Source organism: Ochotona curzoniae, unplaced genomic scaffold (assembly GCF_017591425.1).
Source record: "Ochotona curzoniae isolate NIBS_2020 unplaced genomic scaffold, NIBS_Ocur_1.0 contig_4148, whole genome shotgun sequence".
Classification (NCBI taxonomy): Eukaryota; Metazoa; Chordata; class Mammalia; order Lagomorpha; family Ochotonidae; genus Ochotona; species Ochotona curzoniae.
This window is the reverse complement of record NW_024466146.1, coordinates 819,282-837,623: the sequence shown is the minus strand read 5'-3', so window position 1 is coordinate 837,623 and position 18,342 is coordinate 819,282. Positions and strand designations below refer to the sequence as shown.

At 49.3% G+C, this 18,342-nt stretch overlaps 1 protein-coding gene across 1 annotated transcript in view; it reads right to left on the bottom strand.

Annotated features, from left to right (window-relative positions):
• Nucleotides 1–895: 895 nt before the first annotated feature.
• KIAA2012 (KIAA2012 ortholog) overlaps nt 896–18,342 on the bottom strand; it is a 121,792-nt gene continuing 104,345 nt past the window's right edge. Inside the window, exons 15-22 of the mRNA XM_040984387.1 lie at nt 13,447–13,531; nt 11,725–11,866; nt 9,622–9,733; nt 7,620–7,951; nt 4,281–4,501; nt 3,623–3,795; nt 2,635–2,851; nt 896–1,034 (exon numbers count right to left, since the gene is read on the bottom strand). Coding sequence (XP_040840321.1) covers nt 896–1,034; nt 2,635–2,851; nt 3,623–3,795; nt 4,281–4,501; nt 7,620–7,951; nt 9,622–9,733; nt 11,725–11,866; nt 13,447–13,531 — 1,421 coding nt within the window. The remainder of the gene's footprint in view (nt 1,035–2,634; nt 2,852–3,622; nt 3,796–4,280; nt 4,502–7,619; nt 7,952–9,621; nt 9,734–11,724; nt 11,867–13,446; nt 13,532–18,342) is intronic.

Below are 18,342 nucleotides of genomic sequence, written 5' to 3'. Positions count from 1 at the left end.
TCAAGTACCTGAGACATCAGCTCCCTTTCAGATTGTACACTCGCAGGAGGCTGGGCAGAAGTGGAGGAGCTGAGACTCAAACTGGGCATTCCAGTTTGACACATGAGTGTCCCACACAGTGTCTTAACTACTGTACCAAATGTTCACCCCTAGATGGGGAAATTATATGAATCACTGATTCTTCAAGGCACAGGAAGGTACAAAAAAAGAAATTAATTTTCAGGGCTCCAGAATAATTCAGTCCCATAGAACTTTGCTAATGCAAGTCTCTGTTATATAGTAGTTGCCAACTATGTCTGGCCATTGAGCACTAAAAAGTGGCTAGTGCGACAGACTGTTTAGCTACATGTGACTGTTCAGGTATCTTCCCAACGCTGCTCTGCAGTCTGAGGACATGAATCTCATGAAGCAACTCTGTTCATCAAGGGATTTATAAACACTTTGTTTTAAATAGACATTAAATCTTAGATTCTTAGAATGAAATGGCTTAGTTTTGCTTTATAAAGAGATTTACAATAAATGTTATGCGAATAAACGAGTATGAATCACTTCCTCTCAGCAAATTGAAAATTACTGTTTGCCTTTAAAATGCTACTTTTAGCTTATTCAGACACATGAAAGTGAAACACCTTGAATATCCTGAGACCATCTTACTGCTTAAAGCGAATTATGAAGTCATGGGCAGTTTTAGGCACCTATTTATGTGTTTCTAAAAAGCAAAGGATTGAGTGAAGAAGTGACTGTTGAAGCGTGGTACTGGAGAGGTGGTGGGAAAGGAGGTTACAAAGCAGAGAACATCTTAGCTGTGGGTTGAGGTGAACCAGACTGGGCCCAGGACAGAATCTGATTATAAAGCAAGTATGTCCCCACTTACTTTTTCTGTTTTCTGCTAGTCTTAAGGTCTGGGCATTTGTAGGAACTGGAAGTAAGAGTAAACCCAGGGTCGAGAGATGTTGTGTGTCCACTGCAGGCCACTGGCTTCCTTCTGGAGTTCTTGATGGAAAAGACGACGTTTCTCCAAAGCAGCTCTTTGTCTGAGGAGAGAACCACCCCAGTTACCAGCATGGGTAAGCAACCTAGAAATTGTTATAAACCGGGAGTTTGGTTTGAGTGCTCATCAGACTGGGCCAGTGGTTCTTTGGTTTTAGTGAAGGATTGTACTCTTCATTTAGTAACTTCACAAAAGATGCATTGATTGTCATGAGCCTTGTGAAAACCAAAGCTGACATTGTTAGGGTGGCAGGCGCCCTGGCTGAGCAGCCTGGCATATCTGGACTCCTGTCACACAGGAGGCAGTAAGGCCAGTTGCCACCAGCTTCCATTCCTCAGTCAAATCAGGCTGTATCAGGCTTTGCCTCTGCTTTTATGTCCTTGCTTTTCTGGTCAGTTTTCACTAAAGTGGCTTTTTTTTTTTTTTTTTTTTTTTTTTTAAGTAAAAGGGAGACCTCTTGATAGCTTGCTACAGGACATGGATTGTGTAATTCTGAAATTAATATTTTGATAATCCATTTTGTGGTACTCAACAGCTGAGGAACAACTCTGGGTAGTGATAAACTGTAGCAGAGTTGTTCTGGTAGCCTTTTCCTAGTCGCCTAATGAGTATCCTCTTAGATTGTTTATGTTGTGGAAAGCACATTTTATGGGAAAACGTGTTTATGGTGAAGGTTGGAATCCTCGCTCCCCACCCCTGGGCTTGTACCTTCTGACCCTTCAGTTTTGATGGTTCTGAAAGGGAATGGCTGTCCTTTGCTTTCACCGAGGAGGGCAATTTCCCAGTATAACAGTTGCAGAGGCCCTAGTGTTTAGAGGGTCAGTAGAGACCAAGTGACTAAAATTCTGTTCATGGAAAAAAATGCAATGACTTTGTAGGAGGAGGGGGAGGAAGGTGTCGGTCCCGTGTATTCTAACAAGGCGTCCTTAGATCTAGTCCGACCTTCCTGACCACAGGTGGACACAGTTCCTGTGCCTTGATCACTTCATTCCCTGCCTTGCTGGCTGATCCTTTGAACATGCTAGTGTCACTTCTTTGAACCTGTGCACTCCATTTGCTGGAGCGCTTTTCTCTTGATATTTATGGGGCTAGCTCCGTATCCTTCAAGGAGTTCATTATGTAACACCTCTTCTGAGAGGTCTTGCTGTGACAAACCAGTCTAAAATAAGTTTCTATTACCCTATTGCATGTTTTAAATTTTCTGTGTAGTATTTCGTTGTTGCTAGCTGAAGAATAATGAGCATCTGTCCATGCCCGCTCCCTGAATATAGACACCATGGGCGAAGAGACGTTGTCTTGCTCACTCTGGAGTTCCCAGAAGCTAGCAGTGCTTGGCCCATGGTACACAATACTTTGAGGAACAGTGGGTTTGGAATTGTGGTGTCTTAAGGTCTAGTTGTGGGGTGCCCCCAATTCTCCCTTTGGCCCTCATCCAAATCCTGTCTTGGGACTTGGCTTTTCTCATCTGGAAACCAGAAGACTGAGCTAAATGAGCTCTAAAGTGCCAAGGCAAGTTCTCCACACCGCGAAGGAACTTGTGATGTCTGCAGCAAACCATGCCTGTGGGGAGTGGGGAGGCTGCTTGTCTAAAGGGCTGTGCCCAGGCTACTAAACCCTAAATAGGCACCCCAAGTGCCTAGTACCTGGCATGTTCCTGGGCCTGTTGCAGGGCCTCCTCCGAAGCCAGCCTTGCCACTTCCTCCTTCAGCCGCCTCTGCTCGGCCTCCCGCGCGGCCTGCTCCTCTGCCTCCTGTTTGCGCCTCAGGTAGTCCAGCCGTTCTTCCTCAGCCATTGCCATCAGGCGCTTCTCCTCTTCTGCCAACTGCATTTCCAGCTCCTTCTGCCTTTGCCTCTCGGCCTCTGCAGAACAGACAAGGGCTGGACTTGGTAGGGGGCATCGTTGGGAAAAGGAATTTGCTGCTCTAACTGTCCAGTTTGATTCCTAGGGTTTCCTTGTGAGGAACTTAGAGATCCTCTGTGATTACCTAGGGGAGGGCAGAGGTAATTCACTAATTTGAGTCCATCGAGCACCTGCTGTGTCCCATGTACTGTGCAACTTGTAGATTTGGGGGAGAATTTTCCAGAGCCTGTTGTGTTTATGGTGTGATAGGCAGTGGGGACTAGTATAAAATCAGAGTCCAGAAAAACTTGGTGCTCGCCCAGGTGAGCATTTGAGAGGCAGAAGCAGGAAGTGGCTGTCGTCTTACCTGCTGAAGTTCCTGCTCTCTCCCCCAAAACCAGGCTAGAAAGAACAAAAGAAGAAACAAAGCGGGCTGGAGAGAATGTACTGGAAGCTCTCTGGATGCCTGTGCCCATCTGCTAGAGAAGGAAGCAGGGGGCAGGGCGATGGCTCCAGTTTTGGTGGCCCCAAAGGGTGGACAGGGAGGTCTCTATTCAGGAGGTTATGAACTTGGGAGCAGGCCTGGAGTCATTGGCTCAGGTCAGTCTTACTTTAGTCTGATCTCAAGATACTGTGCAGTCACCGCAAGTCATCACTTTGGAAGAAACCAGCATGTGCATCCACAGGGCTTCACACACCAGCCCTAGGTGCTAGGAGTAAATGATGGCCCACAGAGGGATGCAGATCCCTGTGCCCAAGGACAGAAGCAAGGGGCCCCAGCATCTTCTCACCAGCCCTTTCGGCTTCCTCCTGTTCCCTCTTCCGCTGTAGTTCCCGCAGTTTCCTCCGGAACTCTTCTTGCTGCTGTCGGGCTCTCTCCTGGGCCACCTGCATCTGCAGCCGCTGCTTTCTTGCCGCTGCCTCCTGCTGCTGCTGTTGCTCCTCCAGTCTCTGTTTCCTTAAGCTGAGAAAACACCGGCCTCCCCTGTGAGACAAGCATGCTAGGGAAGTGTGGCCACCTACAGGCTCCTGGTGCAGCCAGGAGTGCAGAAAAGGGCTAGAACCTGATGGATGAGCCAAGGACCAGATGCCTGGAAGTTTCGGTAGTCAGCTCTGTGCTCTTGGGTCTCAAGTCCTCAAAATTTCATGTCCCCATTCTTACACAGTGGACTTTTGAAACTCATGCTCCACAGGTTGGTGGGGCCTGCATGGCATAGCCACAGGGCGAGGGTTCAGCCAGTGTTTGCTGGATGCCACTTCAGAGCCTCCCCATCTCTAGGAACTCTATGGGCCAGACTCTGCATCTTCTATCTCAGTTGTTCCTGGGAGAAGAGAGGAGGGGACAAGGAGCCTGTGGTTTCTTGCACCCCTCATAAGGCCAGTGCCAACCTTCTGCTGCCTGACATGGCCGTGGTCTCCCTGGGGCAGGTGGGGGGAGGCTAGACCCACCGGATCTCCTCTCTGTAGCGTTGCTGCTCCAGCTCCAGCTCCTCCTTCATCCTCTCTGCTCTCTCCAGCTCCTCTTGCTGGTGCCGCCTCTGCTCCTCCTGTTCCCTCCTCTTCCGTTCCACCTCCAGCCGCCTCTTCTCTGCCCTCTCCATTCGCAGCCTGTCCCTGGAAGCCAGCACCTGCTCCTGCGCCTGCTGCTGCTCCCTCTTAGGGAGGAGGCCCTGAGAAGACACAGTGCACTCAGCCCAAGGAACAGACATCACCCTCCTAACCTTTGCTTTGGGATTTGGGGAGCACAATGCACTTCTCCTGATACTGTTTGACTTGTGGGGCTGTTAGCAGGGTTCCTTGAAATAAGGCACGTGGGGCCAGACACCTGGACATGTAATGGAGATACCCATGGTGGAGTACCTGGGTTCAGAATGAGCCGTGGCTTTGGCTTCTATCACAGTTTCCTCCGAATTGCAGCCCCTGGGAAGGCAGCAAAAGATGGCTCGAGTACCTGGGTCCCTGCCACCCATGTGAGAGACCCGGATTGAATGGACGGACCTCAGTTTCTGGTTTTGTTTTTTTTTTTTTCAAGATTTGTTTTATTTTGGGCCCAGTGCAATAGCCTGACAGTTGAAGTCCTTGTTTTGAATGTGCTGGGATTCCATATGGGTACTAGTTTGAATCCCAGCAGCTCCACTTCCCATCCAGTTCTCTGCTTGTGGCTTGGAGAAGCAGTTGAGGATGACCCAAAGCCTTGGGACCCTGCACCTGCATGGGAGACCTGGAAGCATCTCTGGGCTCCTGGCCTCAGACTGACTCAGCTCCAGCTATTGCAACTGCTTGGGGAGTAAACCATCAGACAGAAGATCTTTCTGTCTCCTCTGTATATCTACCTTTCCAATAAAAAACAAATCTTTAAAACTTTTTTTTTTGAAGATTTATTATTATTATTTTTATTGGAAAGGCGGATATACACAGAGGAGAGAGAGAGAGGAAGATCTTCCGTCCGATGATTCACTCCCCAAGTGAGCACAACGGGCCGATACTATGCCGATCCGAAGCCAGGAGCCTCTTCTGGGTCTCCCATGTGGGTGCAGGGTCCCAAAGCTTTGGGCCGTCCTTGACTGCTTTCCCAGGCCACAGGCGGGGAGCTGGAAGGGAAGTGGGGCTGCCGGGATTAGAACCAGCGCCCATATGGGATCCCGGGCGTACAAGGCGAGGACTTTTAACCACTTGCGCCACCGCGCCGGGCCCTTTTATTTTTTTTTTTTTCAAGAAAAAAGATTTATGAGACCAGTGCAATTGTCTAGTGGCTAAATCCTCACTTTGCAAGTGCTGGGATCCTATATGGGCACCAGTTCATGTCCTGGCTGCTCCACTTCCCTTCTAGTTCCTTGCTTATGGCTTGGGAAAGCAGTGGAGGATGGCTCTAAGTCTTGGGATCCAGCACCCACATGGGAGAACCAGAAGAAGCTCCCAATTTCTAGCTTCGGATCAGCTTAGCTCTGGCTGTTGTGGAAACGTGGGGAGTGAATCAGTGGATGGAACAGCTTTCTGTCTCTCTTCTCTGTAAATGTGCCTTTCCAACATAAATAAAACATTAAAAAAGGAAAAAGATTTCTTTATTTAAAAAGCAGAGGTAGCAGAGGAGACAGTAAAAGGTATCTTCTCTCCGTTGGTTCGCATCCCCAGATGGTTGCCATGGCCAGGGCTGGGCTGGCCAGGTGTGGTTATGACACCAGCGATTTGACAGGTGCACTACACACAGCTGACTCATGGGAGCTTAACTATAGTGGCTCAGTGTTTCAAGTCACTTTTTAAAAAGTGATAGGCAGAGTTACATGGAGAGAAGGATCAAGTGAAATCTCCCATCTACTGGTTCACTCTCCAAATGGCTGCAACAGGCCAGGCCTGCCCAAAGCCAGGAGCTTCTAGGTTCTCCCATGTGGATGCAAGGCCCACGGCCTTGAGCCATCCTCTGCTGCTTTCCCAGACGTGTTAACAGGGAACTGGATTGGAAGTGGGACTTTAAAATACTCTTTAAAATAATGCCTCCAAATGCCACTCACACCTTTATTTCAGTGGAAGAAATATAGGGGCTGACATAGCCATGTCACTATCCCACATGGGTGCTGATTCGAGTCCTGGCTGCTCTGCTCCTGGTCAGCTCCCTGCTGTGCTCATTCACCTGGAAGGCAGCAGAAGCTGGCCCCAGCCATGGATGGGAGACCTGGGTAGGGTTTCTGGCTCCTGACTTCCACCCGGCCAAGCCCTGGCTGTGCAGTCATTGGGTAGTGAACCAGCAGATGAGATACTTCTCTCTGTAAACTCTGCCTTTCAAAGAAGCAAGTAAGTATTTTTAAAAACATAACAAAAACAGGGCCCGGCGCGATGGCGCAGTGGTTAAGGTCCTCTTTTTCGCCTTGCACGCCCGGGATCCCATATGGGCGCCGGTTCTAATCCTGGCAGCCCCGCTTCCCTTCCAGCTCCCTGCCTGTGGCCTGGGAAAGCAGTCGAGGACGGCCCAAAGCTTTGGGACCCTGCACCCGCGTGGGAGACCCGGAAGAGGCTCCTGGCTTCGGATCGGCATAGCATTGGCCGTTGTGGCCACTTGGGGAGTGAATCATCAGACAGAAGATCTTCCTCTCTGTCTCTCTCTGTATATCTGCCTTTCCAATAAAAATAAAATAAATCTTTAAAAAAAATAACGAAAACAGAACAGTAGCCTGTTCCAGAGGCAAATAGGTTCTGCTGGTCTTGCTGAGAGGACATATCTGAGTGGTGTGTTTTCTCTGCACTGTAGGGATTTTCAGGGTAGTTTGCTTTAACCGTCAGCTTTTCTCTTCAGACCTCCACATGAGAATCCAGGTCCTGGAACAAAGCGGCTCTGGCATGGAAAAGCACCTAGTGAAGGCCAGTGTTTGTACTGAAGCTGCCTCGGGTCCAGTTGTGGATGCCCAAGAGGCAGCTGAGGAGAGTAGGTATTTCCACAGTCTGTGGCAGGCAAGCACTCAGGGAGCCCCAGGTCCATCCCAGGACTCAGCCCCCCTTTCCTTGTGTCCTGGAGAAGCGCGCCTCTCCCAGACGGTGTGGCCCCCACTTCCTGCATTGCACGGGCTGCCCAGGCCTTCCCCGGCACTCTCAGGGCCTCCTAGGATGCATCACGGCAGTGGGACCCTACCACCCCGTGTCCTTGATTAGGTCTGAGTGCTTTACTCGGTAAGTCTGTTAACCAGAGTGGAACAGAGAGAACCAGTGTGTTGCACGGCTAGTCCAGTCTCTGCAACACAATTTGAGGGCTGTCTCCTTCCCCTCTGAAGATGCCCCAGGTGGGAATAGCCAGTCTACCTGCAGTGGCTCCTCCGGGCTTCTCTCTCCTTCAGGGTCCACGTGACCAGCAACAGCTGTGGCCTGGCTGGGCGATGATCTTCCCTCGAGAGAAACTTGGGTTTCCGGAAAGTCATACTTGTGAGCAAGCCAAGGGCCGTCTAAGATGGGGCTGGCCGAGAAGCAGCCTCTGCCTGTGTCTTCTGTTCTGCTGGAGTCGGGGCCATGAGGCCCAGCTAACTCCGCCAGTTCCACATCCCTTGCCTTCTGGGGCCTGCCCCTCTTCACACCTGCTGTTTTGGCTTTGGAAGTGAGCTCCGATTTCCTTTCAGCCTTTGAGGGCTTTGTTTTGCCTGGGGGAGAACAATTAGGGACAGAGGTATAGGTTTAGGCGAATGCCATTTCTGTCACCCCTTATGGCAACTGTTGAGTTTTCACCTGCAGTGGCATCATCCAGGGTGTACAGTCCTGAGCCCCACCTTCTCACACTGTCCCAGGGGGTATCTGCAAGCACCCCATGTATTTTAAGAGTACTCTTCAGACCACACTTTGTGAAACTGCCTTATCCCTACTGGGGCCCACTGTCCTTGGCAGCACAAATATAACAGCTCTGTTTCACCCTGCTCTATGGTGAGGACAAGGCTTTTGCACAAGGAGACCAGAGGCTCAGCTGGAAGATATAGCCTTTGGCGTCTGTGGCCCTGTAACCTGGCAAAGCTTTCTGTGGCCCTAAGGACTCTTCCTGGTGCAGCTCTGGGGACTACGAGAATTTACCTTTGTCCAGTCTTGCCCAAGCTGTGGGCTGTAAACATGTAAGTTCAGTTTACAAAGCAAATGCTGAAAACAGACCAGGGCCCGGAGGGTAGCCAGCAGTGCCCCCTCCAGCATGTGCTCTGGCTGGAGGGCCTGCGCGCCAAGCAGACAGCTTAAGTCCTCAGCAGCACGGGACTCTGACTCCCTGGTGAGGTGCAGCGGAGGTGGAATGAGGGGGTGGGGAGGACTGCTCAGAGCTCAGGTTACGTCCGGTCCCTGTCCATGATGCCATCGCTCCTCAATGTTCTGGTATGACAGACAGGCTAAATGTCCACTATCCAAAGTACTTGGAAAGAAAAGTTTCAGATTTTAGATTTTTTTTTACTCTTTATGCCTATATGATGAAATATCTTGGGGAATAGGACTCATGTCAAAAGACAAAATCCAGGGGCTGGCATTGTGACATAGCAGGCTAAGCCTTCACCTGCAATGCTGGTATCCCATATGGGATAAAACCTGGCTGCTCTGCTAGTGTGCTGGGAAAGGAGCGCAGGATGGCCCAGGTACTTGGACCCTGCACCCATGTGGGAGACCTGGAAGAAGTTTCAGGCTCCTGGCTTTGGCCTGATCAAGCCCTGGTCATTGTGGCCATTTAGGAAGTAAACCAGTGGATGGAAGATACTGTCTCTCTGTAACTCCGCCCCCCAGGGTCTGCATTAGCAGGAAGTTGGGGTCAGGGTCAGAACCAGGTACTGAGTTAGCATCGTGCTTTGCAAAGCGAGTCTGCCTTGTCGGTGAAATCACCTTTTTGACCGTGATCTACATTTTGACTATGATCTGTCCCGGGAGGCAGGTCTGGGATTTCCTGTTTGCAGCATAACGTCAGTTCTCCCATTTTCAGATTCTTAGAATCCTTCACACTTCAGAGTTTGGGATTACAGGTGCTCAGTTTTTCAGGTATTAGTCCATCAAGGCAGTGGTAAGAGCATGCACCAGGAGTGGGTTCACCACCCTGCTGTATTTGGTCTATGTGTAAGTCACCCAATCTCTTTCAGCCTCAGCTGCTGCGTGTGGTCGTAGTGACTCCTATTTCATGGAGGTGCTGGGAGGATTCCATGAGATCACATATGCTCCAATGCAGCTGGATGACCCCAGGTCTCTAGGGCCTCCTCTAATGACATGGGGAGACCACGATGCTCAGATGCAGGCTGGTCCCCCGTCCCCGCTCTGGCAGCCTTCTGGATTGTTCCTCACACACACGCTCTCTTACCCACAGCAGCCTCGGCTCCTCTGAGAGCCTTTTTCTCCTGCTCCCTTCCTGGGGCTTGGCTCTCGTCTGCCTGGGTTCTTCTTCTGTTGACCTTGGCAGTCAGCTCCTTCCCCTGAAGGGGAGACATAAAGAAGGGAACTGTGATTCATGCAGGACACCAAAAAACCCACCAGAGGAAGACTGCCGGCCAAGCTGAAGGAACGGCTTGAAGGGAACCTGTGTGGGTTCCAAATCCAGCAGGACAGTCACTCTTTGTGGACCTCGTTTGGGAGATTTGAAGATTCAGCATTTACAAAGTGCTGGGAGCTGGGGCTGACATGTGGTACAGAGGGTTAGGCTGCCTGTTGATGCTGGGTTGAGTCCCAGCTCCTCCACTTCTGATCCACCTGTCTGATAATGGCCTATGAAAAGCAGCAGAAGGTAGTCCAAGTGCTTGGACCCCTGCACCCAGGTGGTACACCTGGATGAAGCTCCCGACTCATGGCTTTGGCTGGGCCCAGCCCTGGCCCGCCTGCTGATACGATTTAAGGAGTAGAACAGCAGATGGAAAATTTCTTTTTCTAACTCAGCCTTTAAAACAAGTAAATTATCATTAAAAATAATTCTAGGAAAAAAATTCCAGGATTAGTTTTATAGGAGGAGAAAGAAAAAATGACATACTTTATGGGGAAGCTAAACTATGACCCACAGGGGCCAGCACTATGGTATGTTATGCTAAGCCTCTGCCTGAAGTGCTGGCATCCCAAATGGGTGCTGGTTTGAGTCCAGCTGCTCCACTTCCTATCCAGCTGTTGATGCACGTGAGAAAGCAGCAGAGGATGGTTCACAGTCCTTGGGCCCCTGTACCCACGTGGGAGACCTGAAACATGCTCCTGCCTTCAGACTGACCTAGCTCCGGCCATTGCAGCCATTTGGAAAGTGAACCAGTGGGTGGAATATTCTCTTTATTTTTTCTCTGTAGCTCTGCCTTTCCAATAAAAATAAATAAAAATCCCCAAATCTGTGACCTACAGAGCTAGATTAAAGTGAAGCAGTTTTTACCTTTGATAAATTGATGTTGCCACCCCTAAGGTTGAGTATTTTGATTTTTAAACATTTATGTTATTTGAAAGTCAGGGAGATGCCTTTCTCTAAGTATACATAGAGAAAGAGAAACTGATATCTGATCTAGATGTCAATCTGTCCAACCATCCGTCCATCCATCCAAATATATATATATTATCCAAATATATATATCTTGTACATTATATTATATATTATCCAAATAATATATACGTATCCATCCAAATATAAATATTTTTCTATAGAGAAACACAGGGGGAGATGACCTATCTGCTGGTTCACTCCCCAGGTGCCTGCACAGCTGAGGCTAGGCCAGGCTGAAGCCAGGCTCCAGGAACTCCATCTGGTCACCCACATGATGACAGGGAACCATGTATGTGAGCCATCTGCTACCACTTAGGATGTGTACGAACAGGAAGCTGAATTGGGAGAGGAGCAGGGACTGAAGCCCAGGCACCCTGCTGTAGGATGGAGGCATCCCAAGCAGCAGCTTAAGCTACTAGACCAAACTCCTGTCACCCGTGTTGTAAGTGAAAGCCAGTGTTATTCATTGCTGCATCATTTACTAACTTCCATGAAACCTCAGGCAGATGGTGACAGCCATGTTAGTCTCTGCTTTCTCTCCTGCACTGAAACCACACAGATGTTCTCCTAAGAGCAGATGGCAGAGGAGGGTCATGCTACCCTCTTGGTATCTTTGTAGGGACTGGAAATGGACACCCCATCCTGCAGAAGGACATAGCAGGACAAGACCTGGAGAGCAAATCCAGGCTGGATCTGGGCCCCACCCGTGGCCACTCTGACAGACGATCTTATACAATGGTACTTCCAACAATTCATGGAAAGTGGAATGAAAACAGGAGTGTATTTTGTTGCAGAACAATTTAAAAACCCATGCATAGTTTTCAAAATATGCACCTTCCATGAATTTTTGGAAGTCCCGAAAGTCTGTATGGTGAGCAGTCTTCACCATGGCACCTGGTGGCCTGCTTGGGGTCTGGGGAGGGTTTTCAGATGGGACTCCTGGGTGTTTTCACTCACACGTCTGGGGCTGGCAGGTGCCTGCTGGCTGGACAGTCTTGGCAGAAGAGATGCATCCGCTTTGCCCAAGCGCTTTGGTGCATCAGGTCTGTGTCTGGGAAGTCCTCTGGGCAGGTGGGAAACATTGCTGCTATCCCTGCCTCTGTGGAAAGAACGGACCAATGGGAGTGAGTTAGAAAGACCTGGTGGGAAAGGAGGAGGGCACGTGACCCTAATTGAGCCCCTGCTCTCTGCCAGGCCCTGCATAGGCCACTTGACAGGATCAGCCAGCCATCTCCCTCAACACCTGCAAAATCAGCTTTGTCCTGTGGGCTTTCCTCAAGGGCAATCCCTCAAGTGTGGGATTCATTAGATGATGCAGAGTGACTTAATTGAAATGTCTTCCATGGAAAAAGGAAAGGAACCCTGAAGGAAAAAACTGTCTTAGGAACATGCAACACATCTGTCCACTCCCTGATGCTCTCTGAGTTCTAGATCAGATTCGGTTGCTGGAAGGTCACAGGCTGTTAGCTGTGGAACTATTGTCATGGACGCTGTGCTCCGGGGGGGTAAGAAGGCCACTGAATACCATCTCTGGTCTTGCTAATGGTGGCGGCAGCAGGAGTGTGCATGTACCTGGTGCCATGCCTGTGCCCAAGCGTCTCTCCTTTTAGCTCAGTCGGGCCTATGCCAGCTCAGGGCCCTGCTGTGGAAACTTGAGAAATAGTTGTTGAATGAGGTAAGTGCAATTTCCTATAAATATATGAGTCTTTAAATCTTTCAATGTCACCCAATTAACCACCCCTGCTCCCCCTGATGACGTCAGTGCTAGCAAACCTTGCTCTTCCCTAAGGAACAAGTGTGCGACCAGCGAACACGACAAGCCTGAGTGTGTTGCCTTTTTTTCTGCTTTTTAAACGCTCACGCTCAGGAGTGCCTGTGTCAAGTCTGAAATTTATGCTCAATGGCTATAATGACTTTTATGGAGTGCCTATATATATATTTGTCCTCCTGGGGTTTTCCAAAATTATTTTTATTTCTTTATTATTTGGGGGGAGGTGTTGGGGTGTTGTTAAACTCATTGTGAAAAATTACTCCCTATGAAAATAAAATGGAAAAAAACCAAACAGCACCATTTCCCCAGTGGCTGTCTGGGTCATGCAAGTGCCTTTCCCTCTCTGCTCCTGCAGAAAGAGAAAGCTCTGGACCCCAGCAGCAATCCTTGTTGCACTGGGAAGGTGTGGGCCGCTTCTCAAGCCACCGAGGCTCGTGGGAGGCCATGATGGGCTCTAGTTCCAGGGGGAGCCAGGGAAGATCACGCCTGGTGCTGCAGCCAGAAGGCACCTGGGGCAACGAGCTCCCAGGGAGCACACAGGGCAGACACGTTAGCATCTGCTGCTGCAGCTGCCTCTCCGGGTCCATCACCCAGAGCTGAGTGAATGCTCAACAGAGACGCAGGTTGACCTCAGGTTCCCAGGCCTCTCAATAAACCTCAAAGTTACAGACATAGCTGCTTCCGCATGTCAGAGTTGCACTCGGCTCTCCACCTACCCCAGCCACACAATGCAGTAGATCATAGTTTAATCATTCCCATCTGTTTCTCTTAATTCTAGCTGTCCCAACATGCTGAGAATGCTCATGTGTCCCGGCGGGGGGTGGTGGTGGGGAATAGAAGCTAAATTGTTGAAAGAAAAATACAGTGAAAGCAGACAAGTCCTTGGCGCTGCTGTTTCGAACACTTACGTATTTTTTACAATATCGGCCACAGGGGTCTGGATGGGCTCAGCCAGGCAAGCGCTGAGAGGGTCAAGGGTCACGGCCCCAGGCTCTGTGAAAACAAAGAGTATCCTCCCTCAGCGCAGTGGGGTCAGAACATCCCGGAGAAAATCAGACAGCAGATCATCCTGCAAGTCAGAACAAGGGGCGCTCAAGCTAGGATGCACAGGAAGTACAAACTGCGGCTGGCACCTGGCAAAGTGACATTACCGTTACATCAGCGCAGCCTGTAGGGGGAGCCATTGTGCTGCTGTGCGTGAAGGCAGCTGCGTGCAGTGGACCAGCTGGCTGATCCAGGCGCTGATGCGCCTGCGCAGACAGCAGAGGCTGGCCCAGCATCCTCTACTACTCAGGTGTGTGGTAGACCCAGACAGAGGTGGACTGAGCCAGGGAAAAGAAGCCCGCTTGCTCTCAGCCTCTCAACCCTGCCCTTCTTCTCTCCTCCACCGCCCTTCCCGCCTCTCCTCTCCTCTCCTTTCATTATCCCATCCTTTGGGATGTTTTAGCCTTTGACAAGAAATTCCACTCCTGGGTATTCATCATAGGAAACATTTAGAAAGAATAACAGGCTTTTGGGGGGGGAACAAACTTAACGTGTCATAATTACTAATTTGGTAATAACTCACAAGAGATTTTGGAAAATAATTTATGATACAACTGTTGGCACAAAATTCTTTATAGGGCCCAGCGGCGTGGCCTAGTGGCTAAGATCCTCTCCTTGAACGCGCCTGGGTCCCATGTGGGCTCTGGTTCTAATCCCGGCAGCTCCACTTTCCATCCAGCTCCCTGCTTGTGGCCTGGGAAAGCAGTTGAGGACGGCACAAAGCTTTGGGACCCTGCAACCGTGTGGGAGACCTGGAGAAGGTTCCAGGTTCCTGGCTTCGGATCTGCACAGCACCAGCCGTTGCGCTCACTTGGGGAGTGAATCATCGGACAGAAGATCTTCCTCTCTGTGTCTCTCCTCTCTTTATATCTGATTTTGTAATAAAAATAAGCAAATCTTAAAAAAAACAAAATTCTTTATAAAGCTACATAGGGGGCCTGGTGCAGTAGCCTAGTGGCTAAAGGTCTTGCCTTGTACATGCTGGGATCCCATATGGGTGCTGGTTTGTGTCTCGGCAGTGCCTCTTCTCATCTAGCTCTCTGCTTGTGGCCTGGGAAAGCAGTTGAGGACTGCTTATTTTTTTTTTAAAATGCATTAAAAAAATATACTTAGGGTAGCCATGCGATGCATTGGACTAAGCCACTGTTGAGAACGCAGGCGTTCCACCCTGGAGCACTGGGCCAAGTCCTAGTCCCCCTCGGCTTCGCAGCTAGTTTCCGGCTCATGCACCTTGCGAGGCGGAAGGTGATGGCTAAGTGCTTGGGCTCCCGCCACCCACATGAGGGACCTGGGTGGAATTCCACATCCTGGCCCTGGCCTGGCCCTGGCTGGCTGTTGTGGTCCTTCTGGTGAGTGAACCAGCAGGTGCAAGATAGAGTTCTCTCTGTGTCTCCCTCTTTATCATTCTTTCAAATGAATCTTTAAAAAAGATGAACAGAGGTGGGCACTGTGGCGTAGCACGTAAAGCTGCTGCCCGCTGTGTTGACATCCAGGTGTGGGCTAGCTCGAGTCCCGGCTGCTGCACTGCTGGTCCAGCTCCTTGCTATTCGGCCAGGAAAGCAGCTGAAGATGGTGCAAGTATTTGGGCCTGTGAATCTATGTGAGAGATGAAGCTCCTGGATTCAGCCTGGGCCAGCCTGGTCATCGCAGACATCTGGGGGAGTGAGTCAGCAGAGCCCTCTCCCTTGGTTTCTCCTTCTCTTTGTAATTCTGCCATAATATTTATAATAACTCATATATAAAAAATAATCATATATAATAAATTATATATAAAAATCTTATATTTATATAAGATTATTTATTTTTACTGGAAACTCAGATTTGCAGAGAGGAAAGACAGAAAGATCTTCCATCCGCTGGTTCACTCCTCAAATGGTTGCAATGGCCAGAGCTGAGCTAATCCGAAGCTGGGAGCCTAGAGCGTCTTCCAGGTCTCCCATGCGGGTTCAGGGTCCCAAGGCTTTGGGCCACACTCTGCTGCTTTCCCAGGCCACAAGCAGGGAGCTGGATGAGAAGCAGGGCAGCTGGATACAAACCCGAACCCATATGGGATCCCAGCACATGCGAAGTGAGGATTTAGCCACTAGGCTGTTGCACCGGGCCTATAAATGTTTAAAAGATAAAGATATAGACTACAGAATAGTGTGTAAGAACTCTGAACTCTGGATGGATAAGGGCTGAAACAGACAAGGAGCAAGGAGACACATGCTAGAACAAGAGGAGGCTTGTGTGTAGTTAACCTTTTCTTACAGCCTCAGTGTGGTTATAGCATTGAAAAGCAAATTGATGTAAAGGTGAGAGTTAGGGAAGGGGCCGGTATTGTGGCATAGTGGGTAAAGCTGCTTCCTGTGACACATCTCATATGAGTGCTAGTTGGAGTCCCGGCTGCGCCACTTCACCATCGGCTCCCTGGTGTTAGGCCTGGGACAGCAGCAGAAGTTGGCCCCAATGCTAGGGCCTCTACACCTATGTGGGAGAACCAGATAAATGGACCAGATCTGGCTGTGGGAGCCATTTGTGGAGTGAACCAGCAGAGACTTTTCTGTTTCTACCCCCACTACCTGGACTCTTTCAAACAAAATTAATATTGGGGCTGGAGTTGCGGTCTAGGGGGCTAAGCCGCTGTTTGTGCTTCTGGCATCCTATATTAGAATTGCCAGTTTGAGTCTTGGCTGCTCTACTTTCCATCCAGCTCCCTGCTAAAGTGCCTAGGGAAAGCAGTGAAGGTGGCCCAGATGATTGGGGCTCTGCACCTACATGGAGACCCCGATGGAGTTCTGGGTACCTAGCTGGTGTGGACATCTGGCAAGTTGAACCAGTGGATGGGGAATCTGTTTTTCTGGCACTCTGTGTTCCCATAAGTGATTTCTATTTGAAGGGGACTTTCTGCAGGTGGCACAGCCAGCCCTCCCGGCTCCTTTGGGAGGAGACTCTCCAGACCCCGTTGGTGCATGGCAACAGGCTGCCTTACTGTGCGTGCTCCAGTTAAACAATTTTTTTGTGACTATGGAAGCTGTATTTCATTGCAGAAAATTTGAAAATCATAAATAAGCATCCAAATGAAAAAAAAACCTCTTATGAGCAACACAAAACTATCCGTACTCTTTTTAAAATAAAAGATTTATATTTATTTTTTATTAAAAAGGTAGATTTACAGAGAGAAGGAGAGCAGAGAGAAAGATCTTCCATCCATTGGTTCACTCTCCAAGTGGCTGCAGTGACCAGAGCTGAGCTGATCCAAAGCCAGGAGCCAGGAGCTTCTTCTGGGTCTCCCACATGGGTACAGGGTCCCAAAGCTTTGGGTTGTCCTCGACTGCTTTCCCAGGCCACAAGCAGGGAGCTGGATGGGAAACGGAGTAGCCAGGACATAAACTAGTGCTCATATGGATCCTGGCACATGCAAATCAAGGATTTAGCCACCAGGTTATCGCACTGGGCTCCTGAATTCTCATCTATTACTGGTTGCCAGGCATAGTGGCATAACCGCTCGAGAAGACGGAGTGGCAATTTCCCAAGAAGTTAAACATGTACATGCCAGATTGCTCACCTGTTCTCCTATGTGTCTGATCCAAGAGAAATGAAACGCACACATTCATAGAATGATTTGAACGCAAATGGTCAGGGCAGCTTTTAGTAATGGTAAAAAAAAAGCAAACTTGAAACAGCCCACATATCCATCCACGGGTGAACTGGGTCTGCACACAGCCCTACTGTGTAAAGGAGTGCTGTCCAGTGGTAAAGGAGGAGAGGCCTTTCGATACACCTGACAGCACAGCATAAATCACAGGATTCTTATTAACCTGAGTGAAAGCAGCAGACAAAGCATGTGGAATGATTCCATTTACTCAAAATTGTAAAAGAATGCGACAGAGCAGGTGAGCAGCTGCCTGGGCGTGGAGGGCCTCGAGAGGGGGAGGCCCGTGGAGGGTGCTGGACACGGTCCGTGTTTTAGTGCACCGGGGGCTGTCTGCATAGAGCTATACATTTATGCCCAACCTTATCCAATTGTACAGTTTTAAAAAGTGCTTTAAAAAGTGTCAATTATCCCTCAATAAAGTATTTTAAAAACTCAGCAGGGAATATATTAGAGACAAATCAGGGGCCCCAAATAGTGCAACACATGGCCACCCCAACCCCACAGTGCAACTCCTGCAAGTATTTTAGTGAAATTACTGTCATGTATCAGCAAAATCATCTTTTCATAAACTCAATTTGGGCACATATAGTTTTAAGCTTCTATATCATTAGAACTTTCCCATATAAGTAAATATTCAACAATATATATCATCCTCTGGCTAGTATTACCCACAATTTGGCCAACATGCAATATAAAAAATGAAAAGCAGTAAGATTTTTTTTTAAGTCTATAAAGACCCTCATATGGAACATTATTAAAAGATTTACCCTTTGTCCATATCTTGGTCATACAGGATACAATCTAAGTTTTATTTTTTAATTTTCACTTAAAAAAATGTAAATCGGGCCATCGGTGTGATGGCGCAGTGGTTAAGGTCCTCGCCTTGTACGCCCGGGATCCCGTATGGGCGCCAGGTCTAATCCTGGCAGCTCCACTTCCCATCCAGTTCCCTGCCTGTGGCCTGGGAAAGCAGTCAAGGATGGCCCAAGGCTTTGGGATCCTGCACCTGTGTGGGAGACCCGGAAGAAATTCCTGGCTCCTGGCTTCAGATTGGCATAGCACCGGCCGTTGTGCTCCCTTGGAGAGTGAATCATCGGACGGAAGATCTTCCTCTCTGTCTCTC